The sequence below is a fragment of the Aquarana catesbeiana genome, linkage group LG10 (genome assembly GCF_042186555.1).
Source record: "Aquarana catesbeiana isolate 2022-GZ linkage group LG10, ASM4218655v1, whole genome shotgun sequence".
Taxonomy (NCBI): Eukaryota; Metazoa; Chordata; class Amphibia; order Anura; family Ranidae; genus Aquarana; species Aquarana catesbeiana.
The window spans coordinates 204775594-204796803 of record NC_133333.1 but is presented as its reverse complement, the minus strand read 5'-3'; the positions used below and the strand labels follow the sequence as shown (position 1 = coordinate 204796803).

The 21210-nt window shown below is 44.5% G+C and overlaps 1 protein-coding gene across 1 annotated transcript in view; it reads right to left on the bottom strand.

The window, feature by feature from the left end:
- The window catches only part of CLCN6 (chloride voltage-gated channel 6), a 71931-nt gene that overhangs the window by 35823 nt on the left and 14898 nt on the right, over positions 1–21210 (bottom strand). The window contains exons 2-7 of the mRNA XM_073603173.1: positions 19054–19113; positions 18822–18887; positions 16461–16526; positions 13433–13499; positions 6799–6905; positions 371–497 (exon numbers count right to left, since the gene is read on the bottom strand). Coding sequence (XP_073459274.1) covers positions 371–497; positions 6799–6905; positions 13433–13499; positions 16461–16526; positions 18822–18887; positions 19054–19113 — 493 coding nt within the window. The remainder of the gene's footprint in view (positions 1–370; positions 498–6798; positions 6906–13432; positions 13500–16460; positions 16527–18821; positions 18888–19053; positions 19114–21210) is intronic.

The window sequence follows — 21210 nt, the reverse complement described above, 5'->3', positions numbered from 1 at the left end:
GCGCAGACATCACATCAATGCCACTTTCTTTATCAACAAACCCTCCCACCACTGGGTGAAGGACACAGGGAGTAAGAGGAATTGTCATGTGACCGGTCTAAAGACATCTAGGGGTGCATTTATAAAAAAAGTAAATAAAATAAAAACACACTGAAAGGGCCAAGGAGGAGACAGGGTGGAGGCCAGAGCCCAGAATTAGCCTTTAAAATGTATATAATAGAAAACATTTTTTTTCCAGTCCACTGGTACACAAAAGAAAAGCTCCAATATTTGATTGCTATTTGGAGGACAGAACTCGAAATTATGTTAATACTAAACTCCAGAAAATGCTTTTCTTGTGCAGTATACCTTTGGGTGGCGCTGTCCTTACCTCCAGAAACACCAAACAAAACCCCCAAAGCCTTGCAAACGAGCGTTCTGAGACGGACCACGCCTGGGACCTTTACTCCATTCAGGTAACATTTAATCTCAGGAATCCCAGATCCTGCTGCTACAGGCTATGCAAGTAAAAATAAAATAAATAAAAGTAATAATAATAATAATAATATTAATAATAATATTTCCATCATAGAATAAAAAAGATAACAAAAAATAGGATTTTTTAAAACAGCTTACCTGTAAAATCCTTTTCTTTCGAAGGACATCACGGGACACAGAGCCACAGTAATTACTGATGGGTTATATAGGTATCACTGGTGATTGGACACTGGCACACCCTATCAGGAAGTTCAACCCCCTATATAATCCCTCCCCCTTGCAGGGATACCTCAGTTTTGTAGCCAAGCAATATAGTGTATTAGAAGAGGGGCGGGACCTCTGTGTCCCGTGATGTCCTTCGAAAGAAAAGGATTTTACAGGTAAGCTGTTTTAAAAAATCCTATTTTCTTTCTCGAACATCACGGGACACAGAGCCACAGTAATTACTGATGGGATGTCCCAGAGCAATGCTACCTGAGGGGGGGGAACCATGACCAAGTAGGGTGCAATCAGACCTGAGGACCCTGTACTACTGCCTGCAGCACACTACGCCCAAAGGCGATATCCTCATGCCTTCTCACATCCACCTGATAGAATCTGGTGAATGTATGAACTGAAGACCAGGTTGCGGCCTTGCAGATTTGAGCCATAGAGGCCCGGTGATGCACTGCCCAAGAAGCACCAATAGCCCTTGTGGAATGTGCCCTGATCGGAAACGGAGGAATCTTCTGTTTCAAACCGTAAGCTTGAATAAACTGTCGAATCCATTTAGAAATGGTAGCTTTTGACGCTGCCTGTCCTCTATTGGGACCCTCTGGCAGCACAAACAAAACATCCGTCTTGCGGATCTGAGGAGTTGCCCCTAGATAGGCCTTAACTGCTCTTACTACATCCAACGAATGTAGAGATCTCTCTTCCGGAGAACAGGGATCTGGAAAAAAAGGAAGGTAGAACAATGTCTTGGTTTAAATGAAAATCAGAAACCACCTTCGGTAAAAAACTAGGATGAGGGCGTAGTACCACTCTATCCTTGTGTATAATCAAATAAGGCTCCTTACAGGAAAGAGCTGCTAATTCTGATACTCTTCTAGCAGAAGAGATGGCCACCAGAAAAATTAATTTCCTTGTCAACAAGACCAAAGGAATCTGACTTATTGGTTCAAAAGGCCGTTTCTGTAACACAGCCAGGACCAAATTCAAGTCCCAGGGGTTTAGGGGCGCTTTAACCGGAGGATTAAGACGCATCACCCCCTGCATAAAGTTTCGGACCAAAGAATGCGAAGCAAGTGGCCGCTGAAATAATACTGATAAAGCAGAGACCTGGCCCTTGATGGTACTCAAGGCCAGCTTCATCTCTAATCCCATCTGTAGAAAATCAAGGATTCTACCTATGACATATTTCCTGGGATGCCAACCTCTGGATTCACACCAGGTTATATAAGCCTTCCAGACTCTATGATAAATCATCCTGGAAGCTGGCTTCCTTGCATTAATCAAGGTAGATATGACAGGACCTGAGAGCCCACGACTCTTCAGAACGTGGGTCTCAATAGCCAAACCATCAAATTTAGCGTTTGTAAGGCAGGATGGAACACTGGACCTTGAGATAACAGGTCTGGGCGTTCCGGTAGTGTCCACGGGGAACCTACCGTCATCCTTACTATTTCTGCATACCAAGTCCTTCTGGGCCAAGCGGGGGCCACCAGAAGTACCGACTTCCTTTCCTGCCTGATCCTGCGAAGGAGTCGTGGTAGTAGCAGAATGGGCGGGAATGCGTAAATCAGTGAGAACCGATGCCACGGAATCACCAACGCATCCGTCCCGCATGCAAGAGGATCTTTTGTCCTTGCCACAAATCTGTCTATCTTTTTGTTGAATCGGGATGCAAAGAGATCTACATCTGGAACCCCCCATCTTTGGCATATGGCCCAAAAGACGTACGGGATGCAGAGACCATTCCCCTGGAAGTAACTGCTGGCGACTTAGATAGTCCGCCTGCCAATTTTCTATTCCCGGGATGAAAACTGACGATATGCATGGCACATGCATCTCTGCCCAGACTAAGATCTGGTTCACCTCTTTTTGAGCAGCTCTGCTCCGGGTGCCTCCCTGATGATTGACATAAGCCACTGCTGTGGCATTGTCGGACTGGATCCTGACTGGACAACCCTGTAGCCTGATAGTCCAGGCTTTTAGAGCTAGATGTATCGCCCGGATCTCCAGAATGTTGATGGGTAAGGTCCTCTCTGTCTTGGACCATACCCCCTGGACCGCAGCCTGTTCCAGAACTGCTCCCCAACCTGACAGACTGGCATCTGTTGTTACCACCGTCCAGGTAACTGGTAGAAAGGATTTCCCCTTCTGCAGGTTTTCGGGTATGAGCCACCAATTGAGGCTCTGACGCACCGCATGCGACAGGTGCATCGGAAAGTCTAATGCCTGAACCTTCTTGTTCCAGGTCGACAGAATACTGTGTTGCAGCATTCTTGAGTGAAACTGAGCATAGGGAACTGCTTCGAATGAAGACACCATCTTCCCTAGTAGCCTCATACAAAGGCGGACTGAGGGACCCTTCTTGGTCCTTACTGTCAGAATCAGCTCTCTCAAAGCAGTGATCTTTGCCTGGGGTAGAAATATTTTCTCCTGGCTTGTATCTATAATCAGACCTAAATACTCCAGTCTTCTTACTGGTTTTAGGAAAGACTTTTCTAAGTTGAGGATCCAACCCAGGTGTTCTAGATACCCGACCGTGGTCCTCAAGTTTCCACTCAAAGAGGCTACCGACCGGTCTATCAAGAGCAGGTCGTCTGGTATGCTATGACAGCTATACCCTGAGCCCTTAATCTGGCCAGAGGAGGAGCCAAGATCTTTATGAACACTCGAGGTGCAGTGGCTATCCCGAAAGGCAGAGCCACAAACTGGAAATGGCGCCCTCCTACCTCGAAGCGCAGAAACTTCTGATGAGCAGGAAAAATGGGCACATGCAGATATGCATCTCTGATGTCTATTGATGCCAGAAATTCTCCTCCCTGCAGGGTGGGAACTACTGTTCGAATTGATTCCATGCGGAAGGATCGAATCCTTAAGAATCGGTTCAGATCCCTTAAGTCCAAAATGGGCCTGACATCCCCATTTGGCTTTTGGACCGTAAAAAGGTTGGAATAGAAGCCCAATCCCTGGTCCTTTGCGGGAACTATCATAATGACCTCCTGCGACAAAAGTCGCTCTAACACTAGAAGGAACGACTACTTCTTCTCTGGGTCTCTGGGAACATTTGATCTGAGGAACCGAGGAGAAGGGAATTCCTGAAACTCCAGCTTGTACCCTAAGGTTACCGTGGAGACTACCCATCTGTCCTGGAAGTCCTCGTGCCAGAGCTCTGAGAACTGTCGCAGTCTTCCCCCCACTCGAGTGAGCGGGGGCGCCCCCTCATGCAGAGGTCTTAGTGTTTTGCCTAGTAGGCTTCTTTCCCCAGGACTTCTTTTGTCCCTGGGGTTGACTCTTGTCTCTGGACCCCGATGGAGGCGGACGTCGAGACTGCCTGGAGGTTGAAGCCCCCGGCGCTGGGGAAAGAGTCCGTTTGAAAGAGGGACGCTTACTCTTCTTCTTGACAGGTAAGAGAGTGCTTTTCCCACAAGAGATTCTCTTGATATAGTTATCCAAGTCCTCTCCAAACAACCTTGCACCACGAAATGGAAACCCAGCCAGTAGCTTCTTACATGGTGCTTCGGCTGACCAATTTTTCAACCATAGGATTCTACGTATATGCACCAACCCCAGTGAAAGACGGGAGGTTTGCACGATAGAATCTCTAATGGCGTCAACCACAAAGCATAAGGCCGCTGGAAGGTTAGCAAACCCCTGGGCCTGCTGTTCAGGTAATACTTTGATGACCTGCTTAACATGGTCTCTTAAGTATTGACAGACTCCAATCGCTGCTACTGCAGGTTGGGCCACTGATCCTGCGAAGGAGAAAACATCCTTAAAATAGGGATTCCATCCTTTTATCTACAGGATCCCTGAGCATCTGAGCATTGTCTACAGGACAAGTCAGGCTATTATTTACGGAGGAAATGGCGGCATCAATAGCCGGTATTCCCCACATTTTAATAAACTTTTCTTCCATTGGATAAAGTGTTGAAAACTTTCTCGGCGGAAAAAAACGTTTGTCTGGGTGATCCCACTCAGAATAAATAAGCTTTTCAAGTAAAGTATGAACAGGAAAAGCATGTGCTGCTTGGAAAGGTTTCAGTGACCCCAAAGCAGAAGAGGATTCTTTAGCAGTTTCAGGTATGGGCAACTTAAATGTGGAGCGGACCAATCCAGTGAGGATCTGCACTAAGACTTTCTCCTCTTGGGAAGTCGCAGAGGGTCCCTCTCCACCTGAATCCTCCGAAGAGGAATCATCTGTCCCATCCCGATCCTCTGAAAGGGATTCATTTCCTTTATCCCAGAGCTCCTCTGTCTGAGGGTCTTGGGGAACAGAGGAAAGCCTAGTGCGTTTTCTTCCACTGAGTGAAGACGTAATCACGGCCATTAATCTTTCCTCTAGACCATTAATGGTTGAGGAAAAAACCTCTTGTGTAATATATACAGGGGCTGAAGTGCCAGAAGCAGGTGTAGCCCCTGACCCCGATGGCTCTCCCTGGCTAGCCGTCCCTGGCCCATCTTTAGGGGGGGGGAGGATGCTGCCGACAGGGGGCCCTCAGAACCTGAACGAGATCCCCTAGTGTCTCTGGTTCCTGGGGTGCTTGAACCTCTTCTACCCATAGTGCAAAGCAACAAGGTGTGAGGTATACAAATGAACACTGCCCGCTGAGCGATGTAGTCTGGCTAAAAGCCTTGCTACCCAATGCTCAGTCTGGTGTTACTTCAGTAAATGCTGCCTAGGAGAATGCCTGTGTCCCACCTTACATGCGACCGTCAGCTCTGTGTCTCTCAGAAGGCTGAGTGCACCTGTACAGAGTGCCTTTAATAGCCTGCAGCTGGCCTGAGTGGGAGTCTAAGCACTCTGTGCTGACATCCCGCCCCCTCCTCTACCGCCCCCCCCCCCCTCAAGTTTTGAAAAAAACGAGCGCTTCCCGCGCTGCTGACTCTCCTGTCATGCTTCCGGAGAAAGGCTGGGGATGGGGGGGGGGGGGGCGGGAGGCTGGTAACAAGATCTGCCTGAACGGCTATCTTGAGAGATGGTGGTCATTAGGCCGCAGAGCCCGGGTGGTATAACCACTTTCTAGACCCCTGTGGCCCCTCTCTAGCCTGGGGGGTACATTCAAACATGAGAAATCTCCCTTTCCACCTTACCTGCTTGCAGCCTGCTTGAGACGCTGGGACATAAACAGCGATTACAACACCTGAGACAGAGTCAGCATGTGTAGGTTTGTGCTCTTGGCAGCCCCCGGTGGTCACAATAGGCATAGCATGCATTTACATTAAAGGAGAAAAGCCACTAGAACTCAAAAATTCTGTGGAATCTCCTCTTACCTTATCCAGCCGCAGGGTGCTGTTTACACAGACCCAATTTTCACCTCTCACGGTGGGCTCTGTTTGAAAAAACCGTCAGAGACTGGGGCCCCCATCAGTAGGGGGATCCAACAGTTCTGGGACCGTAAAGCACCTCGCCAGAAATTAGGAAGTTTAAAGCCATTTTCTGATCTGCGGGGTCCAGCTCTCTAAAAAGAGAAGCATTACGGGTAAAACCTCGTTTCTTCGGACACGAGGCCCGGATACCATTCAATTCAGCCATGAAAAGACACTTTGAATGGATGCGGTTCGCCTGGCTTGCCCCAGTATAGGATCTTAGGATATTCCCTTTGGAGCTCAGCACAGGACATCTTTACACGTCCATCACCTAAGACACTGGCGTAAAAACTGAGGTATCCCTGCAAGGGGGAGGGATTATATAGGGGGTTGAACTTCCTGATAGGGTGTGCCAGTGTCCAATCACCAGTGATACCTATATAACCCATCAGTAATTACTGTGGCTCTGTGTCCCGTGATGTTCGAGAAAGAAATAAACATTTTAAAAACCTATAAAGCAGAACCTTATTCAGAAAATTAGCATTTTTTTTTTTTTGCAATCCTGGGATGCTGCCCTCTAGGCAGAATGTTCTAAAACTAGAATAGTCAATGCCAGAGTCAGGGGTAGACAAGAGCTGGCCTGCTTCAGGCGAGTGCTAGCACTTACACCTGAATTTCACAGGTAGTGCCATTCCCACCTTTAATCCATTAAGAATGTCAGGAGGTGATCGGATAAATCCAGGAAAACACAGGAAAAGCTTCACATTGCAACAGAAGAACAATCCTTTTAATGCTAGTCATTACCTGGATGAGGACGAAGAGTGTGGCTATGAAGACAAAGGTCATGTTGAACCCCAGGAGTTCCAGCAGGGACAAGGCCAGACATCCTCGATCTGTGCAATCCTCAACAGCTGTGTTATCAGGTCAAGGAAAGACAAAGAACAAAATGGCGCCCAAATGGCACACATAACAAGTTGTTTTACTATTCACAAAGGGCAAATCACAAAGACTTTAGAGCAATCACTACAAAGGGGAGCTTAAAATTATATGTACAGATCTACTAATCACCTCTAGTTTACCAAACTATAATAAAGCAGCATGCAAAATAAAAAACTAATATGTAAATGAGTCATTGTGCTACCTCTTTAATCACTGACCACCCCATAGCAGATTTACTGTTACAGGGTGGCTCTCCTGTGCAGGATCACGTTACGTATATACAGCATCTCTCACCCCTCACCACATTTTTGTAAAGATTTTTATTATATCTTTTCATGTGACAACACTGAAGAAATTACACTTTGCTAGTACAGCTTGTATAACTGTATATTTGCTGTCCCCTCAAAATAACTCAACACATCCATTAATGTCTAAACCGCTGGCAACAAAAGTGAGTACACCCTTAAGTGAAAACGTCCAAATTGGGCCCAAAGTGTCAATATTTTGTGTGGCCACCATTATTTTCCAGCACTGCCTTAACCCTCTTGGGCGTGGAGTTCACCAGAGCTTCACAGGTTACCACTGGAGTCCTCTTCCACTCCTCCATGATGACATCACGGAGCTGGTGGATGTTAGAGACCTTGCGCTCCTCCACCTGTTTGAGGATGCCCCACAGATGCTCAATAGGGTTTAGGTCTGGAGACATGCTTGGCCAGTCCATCAACTTAAAGCCTTGTATACGGTACGAAAATCAGAATGCGATTGACAGGCTGTCCAAAGTCCTTACCGTCAGTGCGCTCTTTTCAACAATTGTTTTCCAATTTTCGGACAACAAATGTTGGCTGACAGGCTAGTAAATTTTTGTCAAACGACAGCTCCATGTCAGCTTTTTGGATGGTCAGTACACAAATCCATCACACAAAAGTCGAAAGTACAAACACGCATGCACGGAATCAATGCACACCAAACACGAAAATTAGCAGAAGGGGCCCAAAGGGTGGCGCTCAAGAGCTGAAATTCCTCATAGTACGTCACTACCTACGTGTTTGTGGCACGACAATTCGTGTAACGTTAGTATGCAAGACAAGATCCTGGCACAAGCCCTTTTGACATAAATCAGACGCTCAGTTGTCAAACAATAGTACCGGGTGTACGAGGCTTAACCCTCAGCTTCTTTAGCAAGGCAGTGGTCGTCTTGGAGGTGTATTTGGGGTTGTTATATTGGAATACTGCCCTGCCTCTGAAGAGAGGGGGATCATGCTTTGCTTCAGTATGTCCCAGTACATGTTGGCATTCATGGTTCCCTCAATAAACTGTAGCTCCCCAGTGCCGGCAGCACTCATGCAGCCCCAGACCATGACACTCCCACCACCATGCTTGACTGTAGGCAAGACACTTGTTTTTGTACGCCTCACCTGGTTGCCACCACACACGCTTAACACCATCTGAAGCAAAAATGTTTATCTTGGTCTCATCAGACCACAGGACATGGTTCCAGTAATCCGGGTCCTTAGCCTGCTTGTCGTCTTCAGCAAACTGTTTGCAGGCTTTCTTATGCATCATCTTTAGAAGAGACTTCCTTCTGGGACGACAGCCATGCAGACCAATTTGATGCAGTGTGCGGCGTGTGGTCTGAGCACTGACAGGCTGACCCCCCCACCCCTTAAACCTCTGCAGCAATGCTGGCAGCACTCATACGTCTATTTCCCAAAGACAACCTTTGGATATGATGCTGAGCACGTGCACTCAACTTCTTTGGTCGACCATGGGGAGGCTTGTTCTGAGTGAAACCTGTCCTGTTAAACTGCTGTATGGTCTTGGCCATCATGCTGCAGGTCAGTTTCAGGGTCTTGGCAATCTTCTTGCGATAACACCAAAATTTAACGCACCTACTCCTCATTCACACCTGAGACCTTGTAACACTAACGAGTCACATGACACCGGGGGGGAAAATAGCTAATTGGGCCCAATTTGGACATTTTCACTTAGGGGTGTACTCACTTAGGTTGCCAGCGGTTTAGACATTAATGGCTGTGTGATGAGTTATTTTGAGGGGACAGCAAATTTACACTGTTATACAAGCTGTACACTCACTACTTTACATTGTAGCAAAGTGTAATTTCTTCAGGGTTGTCACATGAAAAGATATAATAAAATATTTACAAAAATGTGAAGGGTGTACTCACTTTTGTGAGATGCTGTATATATACAAGTTTAGGCACTTCCGCCTACAGGGGGCATTGCCTTATCCCAACATATAGCCTGGTCATAAGGGGGGGGGGGGGTGTCGGGGGTAAATCTTTCCAGAATTTTGAGAAAAATAATTAATTTAATCCATTTTGGAATAAGACTGTAACATAACAGATTGTGGAAGAGTGAAGCGCTGTGAATACTTTCCAGATGCACTGTATATGTAAACGTGGATCACAAAAGTCCCATATATAAAAAGGGAAAAAAAGATTATATATATATATATATATATTTTCAAAATAGTCCCATATGTCCATATAGTTCCATAAACAAATACAATTGTGACGCTGTATTCGATTTTCAACTATATCACTTATTCTTCAGTGCGTTTATAGTTCTTCAAACTCTTTCACCATGTGTGCTTATCCTTCACCAACATTCATATGCTCTCACTTTATTTTCTGACGCAATAATAGGTCTCATACGCTTGGCCCTTTAAGTGGGGTCTCCTATGCCACAGTTATGTTTTTCTTCAGCCTACAGATGCTCCTCCATACTCCACAATCCTTTGGTAAAAATTTGCTAACCACTCAAAGAAAAAAAGGATATATAGAGTGAGGGAAAAAAGTATTTGATCACCTGCTGATTTATGTATGTTTGCCTACTGACAGAGAAGTGATCAGTCTATAATTTTAATGGTAGGTTTATTTTAACAGTGAGAGACAGAACAAAAAAAAAAAAAAAAACGCATTTCAAAAAATGTATAAATTGATTTGCATTTTAATGAGTGACATTAGTAAATGACCCCTTCGCAAAACATGACTTAGTACTTGGTGGCAAAAACCTTGTTGGCAATCAGAGGTCAGACTTTCTTGTATTTGGCCACCAGGTTTGTACACATCTCAGGAGGGATTTTGTCCCACTCCTCTTTGCGATCCTCTCCAAGTCATTAAGGTTTCGAGGCTGACGTTTGGCTGACGTTTGGCAACTCGAACCTTCAGCTCCCTCCACATATTTTCTATGGGATTAAGGCCTGGAGACTGGCTACGCTACTCCAGAACCCTAATGTGCTTTTTCTTGAGACACTCCTTTGTTGCCTTGGCCATGGGTTTTGGGTCATTGTCAGTCAGGAATACCCATCCACAACCCATTTTCAATGCCCTGGATGAGGGAAGGAGGTTCTCACCCAAGATTTGATAGTATATGGCCTCATCCCTTTGATGCAGTGAAGTTGTCCTGTCCCCTCAGCAAAAAAACACCCCCAAAGCATAAGGTTTCCACCTCCATGTTTGATGGTGAGGATGGTGTTCTTGGGGTCATAGGCAGCATTCCTCCTCCAAACAGGGCGAGTTGAGTTAATGCCAAAGAACTTGATTTTGGTCTCCTCTGACCACAACACTTTCACCCATCATAGAATCATTCAGATGTTCATTAGCAAACTTCAGATGGGCCTGTACATGTGCTTTCTTGAGCAGGGGGACCTTGCGGGCGCTGCAGGATTTCAGTCCATCACAGCGTAGTGTGTTACCAATTGTTTTCTTGGTGACTATGGTCCCAGCTGCCTTGAGGTCATTGACAAGATTCTCCGGCATAGTTCTGGGCTGATTCCTCACCGTTTTCATGATCATTGAAACTCCACAAGGTGAGATCATGCATGGAGCCCCAGACCGAGGGAGATTGACAGTTATTTTGAGTTTCTTTCATTTGCGAATAATCGCACCAACTGTTGTCACCCTCTCACCAAGCTGCTTGATGATGGTCTTGTAGCCCATTCCAGCCTCGTGTAGGTCTACAATCTTGTCCCCGACATCCTTGGACAGCTCTTTGGTCTTGGCCATGGTGGAGAGATTGGAATCTGATCGATTGATTGATTCTGTGGACAGGTGTCTTTTATACAGGTAATAAGCTGAGATTTTGAGCACTCCCTTTAAGAGAGTGCTCCTAATCTCAGCTCGTTACCTGTATAGACATCATCTGGGAGCCAAAAATCTTGCAGATTGATAGGGGATCAAATTTATAACTTTTTTGAAATGCGTTTTTCTGGATATTTTTGTTGTTATTCCCTCTCACTGTTAAAATAATCCTAGTATTAAAATTATAGACTGATTGTTTTTTTTTTTTGTCAGTGGGCAAATGTACAAAATCAGCAGGAGATCAAATTACTCCCCCCCCCCCCCCCCCACTGTGGTGCACTCCGTAAATAATATATCATTTTTGTTTAAAATGACTATGCGCAACTAAAAAATGTGCACTATTCCCAATGCACTGCAGTATATAGGCAAATGACCGGAAATCCTCCAACAAAATGGCTGACCGTACATTTCCGGTTTGCGACGTGATGTCACCAGCTCCTCCCAACATGTTATGTCATCAGATCACGTGACTTCGTCCCCTGGCCTGGGTGCAGTAGTAATCAGGGTCGCCCTGCTGTCCTTTGTTTGTTTTCCCTCTACGCAGCCCAGCTGCAGCCAAATATGCACCTACACGGACCACAAGGGATGACATGATCATATGCAAACGAGGTTTAAGTCGTATGTCACTCCTAGAAGGCACTCCACCCACTAAGACACAACACAAATAGCCCAGCCCCGCTACCAACACCAAAACTGAAGTTTCCCTGGAGGGGAGGAGAACAGGGTACACAGGCCAGGGGCTTCGGGGAAAGGGGCCAAGTAATCCCCTCTGATCATGAAGGAAGGGCAAGGAATCTGAAAAAGAATTGCATCAGGAGGGTAGACCACTGACCCAACAGCCATCCGGTCAAGCAACAAAAGCATTCATTTCACTGCTTTTTTTTTTACTGTTGAAAACAATTTAAACTGAGGGACAAGGGGGGTGGGAGGGGTTTATACCTGTTTTGTATGTGTTTCCTGCAGAGGGAGGAACTGATGATTGGAGAAATATAGGGCAGAGTGCTTCAGAGCAAAGAGTATAAAGATTAGGTTGTGTTTAATCTAGAGGTCGACCGATATGGGTTTTTCTCTGGCCGATGCCGATGCCGATATTTACAAATCGCGGTGGCCGATGGCCGATATGTGATGCCGATTTTTTTGGGCCGATATATTAGGCCGATTTTTTTTTTTTTTTTACCTTCATCTCATAAAATCTAACAGTTAGACCCCTTTCACAATGGGGCGTTTTTCAGGCGCTTTTGGGCTAAAAATAGCACCTGTAAAGTGCCTGTCAAACGGCTCCCCTGCAGTCTCAGTGTGAAAGCCCGAGTGCTTTCACACTGAGGCGATGTGCTGGCAGGATATTAAAAAAAGTTCTGCAAGCAGCATCTTTGGAGCGGTGTATACCACCACTCCTGCCCATTGAAATGAATGCGCACCGCTGTCGAATCGCCTGCAAAGCGTTTCGGCAGCAGCGCTTCAGGGGTGCATTTAACCCCTTCCTCGGCCGCTAGCAGGGTTATAAGCGACCTGCTAGCAGCCGAATAGCGCCGCTAAAATGACGGTAAAGAGCCGCTAAAACTAGCAGTCTTTTACCGTCAATGCATGCCCGCTCCAGTGTGAAAGCAACCTTCAGTGATACGGAAATTTTTTTACATTTAAACATTTATTTAACAAAACAAACCTCCAATCAGTTCACTTGTATGTAGAATTTAGATTAAAAAAATATAAAAAAAACCTCTCTTAAATATTAAATACACAAAAACAGGTAATCAAAACTTCTGGATGAAACAAAATGGGCTAACTTTACTGCTTAGTTTTTTTTTAAAATTTATTAGTGTATTTTTTTTTTTTAAATTACATTTGAAAGACTGCTGCGCAAATACCGTGTGACATAAAATATTGCAACAACCGCTATTTTATTCCCTAGGGTCTCTGCTAAAAAAAATATATATAATGTTTGGGGGTTCCAAGTGATTTTCTAGCAGAAAATACAGGATTTTTACTTGTAAGCAACAAATGTCAGAAAAGATTTAGTCTTTAAATGGTTAAACTGAGAACTTCTACACACAGAATTTAGTTCATTCAGAAGTGTAAACATTGTATCCTTCAGGTTCTTTTTATCAGATTTGGCAGGCTGCCCAGAGAGGGGGAGAAGTCGCTTCACACAGACAACTTACACTGACTTCTATTACAGAAGTCTTTTGCAAGTCGCGCTGAAGCTATATCGGCTTTTTTATCAGCACAATCGGCCGATGCCGATTAAGTAAAAAACACTAAATATCGGCCGATATATCGGCCGGCCGATATATCGGTCGACCTCTAGTTTAATCAATACATAGTGTGCAGACTGTAAGCCGGGTGGGTTGGAAATGTGTGAACAAAGCAGCTGTAGGTCAAACATGAGAAAAGGATACAGCTCTGCACCACTCGGAACTTGAACTGAGAGAAGAGACGCACAAAGTAATCCACAAACAGCCCGACCTGCACAGGAACACAGAGATTCAGTCATTACAAAACCAGCAAATATGATGGCAATGCAAATAATGTAGAATTATAGAAAGTCAAGACAGCAGTAAAAACCTGACAAATGTTGTAACACTTCATCCTGTCCAAAATTTTAAAAAATGTTTTGCTGGTACCATTATAAGCTGAACGAACACAGATTGCATTTTGGATTAAAACTTGTTTTTATGAGGTAGCTTACTTCCTATGCTTCTTTATGCAATGCAGGCAGATCATGGCTGGTGGGAAGGGCTGTCAGGGTGCTGTACATATATTCCTGAAAACCACAGCAACCTGCCTCAGTACTCTTCTCAAGAGATCCCAGGACTGATACAAGCAGTGGGCTGGGTCTTGGGAGGAGTTATGCAAATACAGTAAAACCTTGGATTGTGAGCATAATTCGATCCGGAAACATGCTTGTAATCCAAAGCACTTGTATATCAAAGCGAATTTCCCCATAAGAAATAATGGAAACTCAGATGATTCGTTCCACAACCATTTATTCATAAGCCCTTCAGTTTATAGTCCATATAAAAAGATTATAGCAATGTGATAGGTTGTGTAACATTAAATGTCCATCCACAAATGGAAGCCTCCACAAGGGGATTAGAAACAAAATCCAGCAGGGGCTACAGAGTATAAGAGAGAAGAGAGGAGCCTCTAAGTGTAGCAATATGGTTACATTTAATGAAGGTACAACATTTAGCAACTCACATGGATGATGATTAAAACAGGCACATCTAAGTATGTAGGCATCCGGGGTAAAGCTGTCCACATCGACCGTCCTCCGCACCACCGGCTCTCACCGCTGTCAGTCTGCAATCGTGACCGGGAAGACTACCCTGCAGTAGAGCGATTTGAAAGCGAGGCTTGAAGCGCTCATGGAGCGCAGCATGGAAGGGATGACATCGGTGCGGAGGATGATCTATGTGGACAGCTTTACCCCGGATGCCTGCATATTTAGATGTGCCTGTTTTAATCATCAACCATGTGAGTTGCTAAATGTTGTACCTTCATTAAATGTAACCATTTTGCTACACTTAGGAGGCGCCCCTCTTCTCTTTTATACACAGTTGTGACATGATGCTACTTGTATATCAAGACATCACTTGTTTATCGAGTCAAAATGTATTAAAAACAATTTTGCTTGTCTTGCAAAACGCTCTCAAACCAAGGTTTTACTGTATCAAAATTTCTTGATGGGTATATATCAGTCTGCTCCTAGGCAGGCAAGCAGACCACCGTAGGTAACACCCACATGTGATAATACGAGCCTCCCTGATTGAAAGAACGGAAAACCAAATGAATGAAAAGGGTAAGTCTTGCTGCAGCTTTTAATACACATTATGCAATGAAATCAGAGTAAGATATTTCAGTACAGGAGAGGAGCTTGTACAACTGTATACACCGAAAGGAAGGCTGGAACTCAGCTTTCAGTTGATTTAGATTAGTGGTTCTCAACTCCTGTCCTTCGGCCCACTAACAGGCCAGATTTGAAGTATTACCTTGGGGAGATGCAGACTAGAATACTGCAATCACTGAGCAGCAAATTATATCACCTGTTATGTATTTCAGTTATCTTGCAAACCTGGACTGTTAGTGGGTCCTGAGGACAGGAGTTGATAACCACTGATTTAGAGGCTTGTTTGTACACATAAGTTGTAGTACGGGAACAGAAACAGTTTTCAGCCCCATGGACTTTCAAAAGGGGGAGCCTGCGCAAGTATGCGCTTTTCAAGAGCTTCCATTAAAGTTATTGGGCAAAAAAAAAAAAAAAAAATGTTTCTGCCCCAAGGAAGCTCATGTACTTTATGGAGCTTCACACAACAGGGCAATTCTTCTTGAGCATCGTCACAGTTCAGAAATCAGACAAAATGCTCAGGTGTTTGGGGGTTCACTAGTGTACCATCATCTTTTTAACAAAATGAAGTAGGTGCACACCTCAGGAGATATAACTGTGGCCTCATGAAGAGAATGTCCACTCAACATGCCTGGTTATAGTGACTGTAGCAGCAGTTTTCATGTCTCACCCATGGTACCATGTAAAATGATGAGAAAAAAAAAAAAAAAAAAGAAGGGCAAAGCCAGCAGGTGGGGAGAACTCTGATTATGTTCTCAGGCACATCTGCCATGTCTATTTCCTCTGTTGGAATCTCTATTATGATAAATGCAGCAGATGATCAGGAACTGCCCTCAGGGTAAGAGTACTATGGCTGGAAGTTCTCATCACTTGAGTATCATAAAAAGTTTGACTGACTCGCCTGAGGTCACCTTATAACTGAAGGGCAAAAACTACAACACAGCTAGACTATACTTAATTTTTCAAATGTTTTCAGAGGACTTTCCCATTTAAAGCGTTACTAAACCCACAAGAGTAAAATCAGTCTGTATATGCAGCATTGCATGCTTGTTATAGTCATCGTGTAACCTAAGGGGTTTTGCATTGCGTAAAAAGGCTGTTTGATCCAGTCTCCTCTCATCCTCCCCTTCTTCCAGAGTCCCCAAACCATCTCCGGATAGTACAGAGACTAGTGGACAAGCTGCACATGCTCAGTTTGGTGTGTACTGCTAGAGTTTGTTTTTTTCTTGGGAGGATGTATATGATCAGCACAGCGCCAATCAGCACTGTCCAGGGTCAGGGGTCCTGCAGCCTCATAGGACAGTCAGTAGAATGAAAATACCTTGTACAATCTTTAACTAGACACTGATAGAAGTCACAAGACTGCTCTAACTGCTGATGAGAAATGGTATTTAGCAGTTTATATTTACTAAAACTATTGCATTTCCATGTTCTGTGTACAGTGAGAGACCAGATATAGTGAATGCAGGGTCCAGGGTTTAGTAACTCTTTAAGCTGGCAATTTGTTTTTAGATTAGTCAATACAATTTACTTAGGTCATTGAATGGCAATAATCTGGAAGATATAGTAATAGTCTCTACCAGTCCAGTGCACACGCCAATAGCAAAGACCATGATCCACCGAACAGCCTCATACTGCTTGGCTTTCTGAAAAAAAAAAAAAAAAAATTATACATATAAATAATAAACCAAAAACAAAATCAGGAGTGACCAATCCAAGCACAATGTCACCAGTGATGGTACCCTGTAAGATGCTTAAAGGGCAACTCCACTTTTAACCAATGCATTTTATTCACATGATGGCTGCATAGTAGAGCTGCACGATTCTGGCCAAAATGAGAATCACAATTTTTTTTTCTTAGAATAAAAAGATCACGATTCTCACTATCCTCATTTACACACATGTCTATTCCTTTGACAAATTGTTACAATGTTTATACTTAGTTCCACTGCTAAAGACTGTTGTGATTCTTGGCAGACTGCCTGATTTTTGGCTATAGAAGAGCGAATTCTTTGCATCCGACAGAATCATGAAACACTTTTGTCAAGATCAGAACGGGAAAAAAAAATTCGATAACGATTCTTGACGATTAGTCGTGCAGCTCTACTGCACAGACCAGTGTTTCTCAAATCCAGTCCTCAAGGTGCCCCAACAGGGCTCTCCATTATTTTGCACAGGTGATTTGATCAGTTTCACTGCCTTAGTAATTACCGCAGCCGTTTCATCTGAGGGAAATCCTGAAAACATGACCTGTTGGGGCGCCTTGAGGACTGGAGCTGAAAAACACTGGCATGCCATAGACTAATGCCCTGTACACACGGTTGGACATTGATCGGACATTCCGACAACAAAATCCATGGATTTTTTCCGACGGATGTTGGCTCAAACTTGTCTTGCATACACACGGTTGCACAAAGTTGACGGAAAATCCGATCGTTCTGAACGCGGTGACATAAAACACGTACGTCGGGACTATAAACGGGGTAGTAGCCAATAGCTTTCGTCTCTTAATTTATTCTGAGCACACGTGGCACTTTGTGCATCGGATTTGTGTACACACGATCGGAATTTCCGACAACGGATTTTGTTGTCAGAAAATTTTATAGCAAGCTCTCAAACTTTGTGTGTCGGAAATTCCGATGGAAAATGTGTGATGGAGCCCACACACGGTCGGAATTTCCGACAACAAGGTCCTATCATACATTTTCCTTTGGAAAATCCAACCGTGTGTACGGGGCATAATACATGTGAAAGCTACCATCCCAAGTTGATATCAGCAGGTATGGAAAAACAGAAGATCCTGTTCAGAGAGCAGAGCTTTGGAAGGGGCTTTGCAGAAAACTACTGGGTGGGAAGCAGAAGATAAAAGGCCAGTCACCCTGCACATTAAGAGAGCGGCCTTTATTACAGGAAGCTCCTGCAAAGTTTAACACTGGATTACCGCTTAGATCTGGAAGAAATACACAAAGAACATTGAGAATACCAGATCCTTGTATTTAATATTTGTTTTTTTTTTTCCTCTTGTTCAGTTCTCTTGCTAGTCCAGCCCCACCCACGTATAAGAACCACACTCTCCCATCACAACTTCTTTCATCAGTGCCCTCCTAAAATACTCAGTACTTCTGGGTGTGAGGAGCATGTGACCTCCAAACATGATGCAACGCTCTGGATTGAACCACCAAATCACCAGGGCCGAACACAGACCAATGGAGGAGTGGGGTTACAGTAAGAACCTTTTACTCCCAGGTGCGATGGAACAACAGAGTTCAGAATTTTAGGCTAGCAACAGACTCTGCCCACTCATGGTAAAGCGACAGTCGTTTTTTTAAAGTGGTGTGGATGAGAGCAGTGGCTCTCCCAGCTCTGTCCCTCCTCACTGGGCAGATTGATAGCAGCAGGAGCCATGGGTTCCCACTGCTGTCAATCAAATCCTGTGATGAAGCAGCGGGGTCTAGGAGCGAAGAGGAGGGAGGATTGGGGCTGCTCTGTGCAAAACCATTTCACAGAGCAGGTAAGTATGATATGTTTATTATTTTATGATAAAAAAATAAAAAATAATAATAAGCTTTAATAGCATTAAATATGAGGGAAGATCTGCTGAACGCATGGAAGAATTTCCATCAGATCCACATGTCCCTGACTGTAATGTTTGCTGTATTCCAAAATCAAGGTCAGGTTTCTAAACACTCGGAGGCGTTTGTAATAAGACCACAAAGAGACTCTGAAAGGTAGAGCTGGAAATCCAGCCCTAGGGAATGACTTTCTTAGAACACCAGATTACTGGTGACCAGAAGATATTATATAGTGGGGTGTCCTGATGTCATCAATCATCCAAATGAAACAAAAGCCCTGAGCAAGTTGCCTGTGCCCCTCTGTGATCCCATGATGCACACTAAAATGACTGGTCTGTAGAGGTGATAAGTACACCGTTAAGTCTTTACCTTACGGTTGATGCATTCTAGAACCTCCAGATAAGGGTCATTAATGCAGCGGTCATAATCCAAACTCTGTAACGAGAAAAAATGATCAATATGACTAAATGTACTGAGATAAAAGATGCAATGACACAAAGTGAACACGTCATCCAATCACACAGATCCAATAAAAGCTTCAGTGACTCACCAGAGCCGGAACAATGAGGAATCAATAGAATAGAAAGAGAAAGAATCTCACCTCATAATCTTTCCGGGGAAGAATCTCCTCATCCTCTTCACGGGTTTCACCCAGGATAGTCTGGGGGGAAAAAAAAAAAATTGTGGGGCTTTACAGAGCACAATGCACGAGAATTCAGTGTACAAATGCAGGCTGTATACTTGTCTCAAAGTGGGCATTTTCATCAACAAAATTAACACTGGTTTGTTGTTCTAGACCATATCTGAATGTGTGCATTCTTCATAACATAAATGTGAAATATTTAGCAAGGAAGGTGGGAGCCCCTCATAGTGGGCACAGAAGGTAAGCAGACCCAAGGACTCAGCTAAGAGCTGGTGGGAGCCCCTCATAATGGACACAGCATGTGTGCAGACCCAGAACTCAGGCCCCAGGATGGTGTGAGGCCCTCATAATGGGCTAGATCTGGAAAATCAGCAGAGATGGTGGGAGCCCCTGATAATAGACACAGCAGGTATGCAGAAGCAGGAACTGAGTGCAGAGATGGTGGGAACCCCTCATAATGGACACAATAGGGGAGCAGACCTGGTAACTTTGTGCAGGGATGGTGGGAATTGCTCATAAGAAGCACAGCAGGTGTGCCAGAGCCAGGATCTCCAAGCAGGGATGGAAGGAACCCTTCATAAAGGGCACAGCAGTTGTACAGACCTGGGAACTTAGTTCGGGGATGGTGGGAATTGCTCATTATGGGCACAGCAGGTGTGCAGACCTGGGAACTCAGTGCAGAAATGGAGGGAGCCCCTCCAAATGGGTAAAGCGGATATGCAGACCTGGGAAGTCTGTTCTGAAACTCTTCCCAACAGAATCCTGGGAGTAAGGGCCAGTTCACACAGCATGCATTGTGTTTCTTTCCTGTATCAAAAATGCATGGAAAATAGGTTATATGGTTTCCAACAGCATAGTTCACCCCAGTCCGTTCCAAAAAAAAAAAAAAAGGGGTAGAGCATGCTGCATTTTTCCTGCACTGGACTGTACTGGAACGTGGTAAAACACATCAAAAACGCATTGGAATGCACAGGAATGCATCAAATCACACAATGGAAATCTTAAAACCTATTTTCCATGCATTTTTGATGCAGAAAAAAAAAAAAAAATATCGCACTGGACTCCATGTGGTGTAAACTGGCCCTTAGTGAAAAAGCTGGTGGACACAACTGCCGCATCCTCCTTCCTTGGTTTCCAATAGGGAAGGGAGCATTAAAGGCCTTTTGTCATTTTTTTTAAATCTGCGCTACAGCCGACCGGAAGTGATGTCACTGGAAGCGACTCACTCTAGTGCGGGGCCACGCTCACACGTCATACCAGGAAGTGCTGGCTGGAACGCACGGTGGAACGCATGCGCTGAGTTCGCTGCTGGTACAACCCTGCACACAGCGGCGCTTGTTTTAAAACTTGGATTTCGTTTCTCAGCTTGCACACTTATGGTTATGTGTAATGGGACTCTTTTTATAATATATTTTTTGCAATAAATTGGACACAACGTACTTCACCAAAGAGGCCCTCTTGTGTTTTTTCCCTCTGGGACACTGGAGTGCTGAAGGTGGTAATACGTTGCAGTACCCTGATCATATGAGAATACACCCATCCCCTGGAGTAGCGGTGAGGACTGAATGCTGCAGAGGAGCGCAAGGAGACTTGGAGTGAATATCACCTGCCCCGGGAAGCCCACTCTGTCGCTCGTTACCCCTGTAGGGGTGTTCATCTTTGGTGAGTGGGGTATCATTGGGGGGTGAGCACCCAAAGTCACTCCTGAAGTGTAAAGCACTGAAGTCACTGCAGTGTGTCCATAAGAATATAATTAACAGCATACATAGTGTTGAACTTTGTCTTCTCTATATGGTCGTTAATGGATGACCCCCTGCATGGACTTTTTAGAAACTAATGTTTAGTGTATATGTAGTTTCTTGGCTACTGTACGTTCTTTTATATAATTGGCAGCTAACTAACGAGGAGGGTGTCAACAGGGTGTCACTAAAAGCTATTTATGTTTCACAATAAGCTGTTGGGGTTCACATATGGTATGATGTCCCAATACTTTTGGAGATTGTAGGAAATATTTTATACACATATGATAATGTTACACGGAGATTAATACTGTATACACTTGTAATTAATTATTATTTTTTAACACTTTATCCACACCCCTGGCGCCATTTTGTC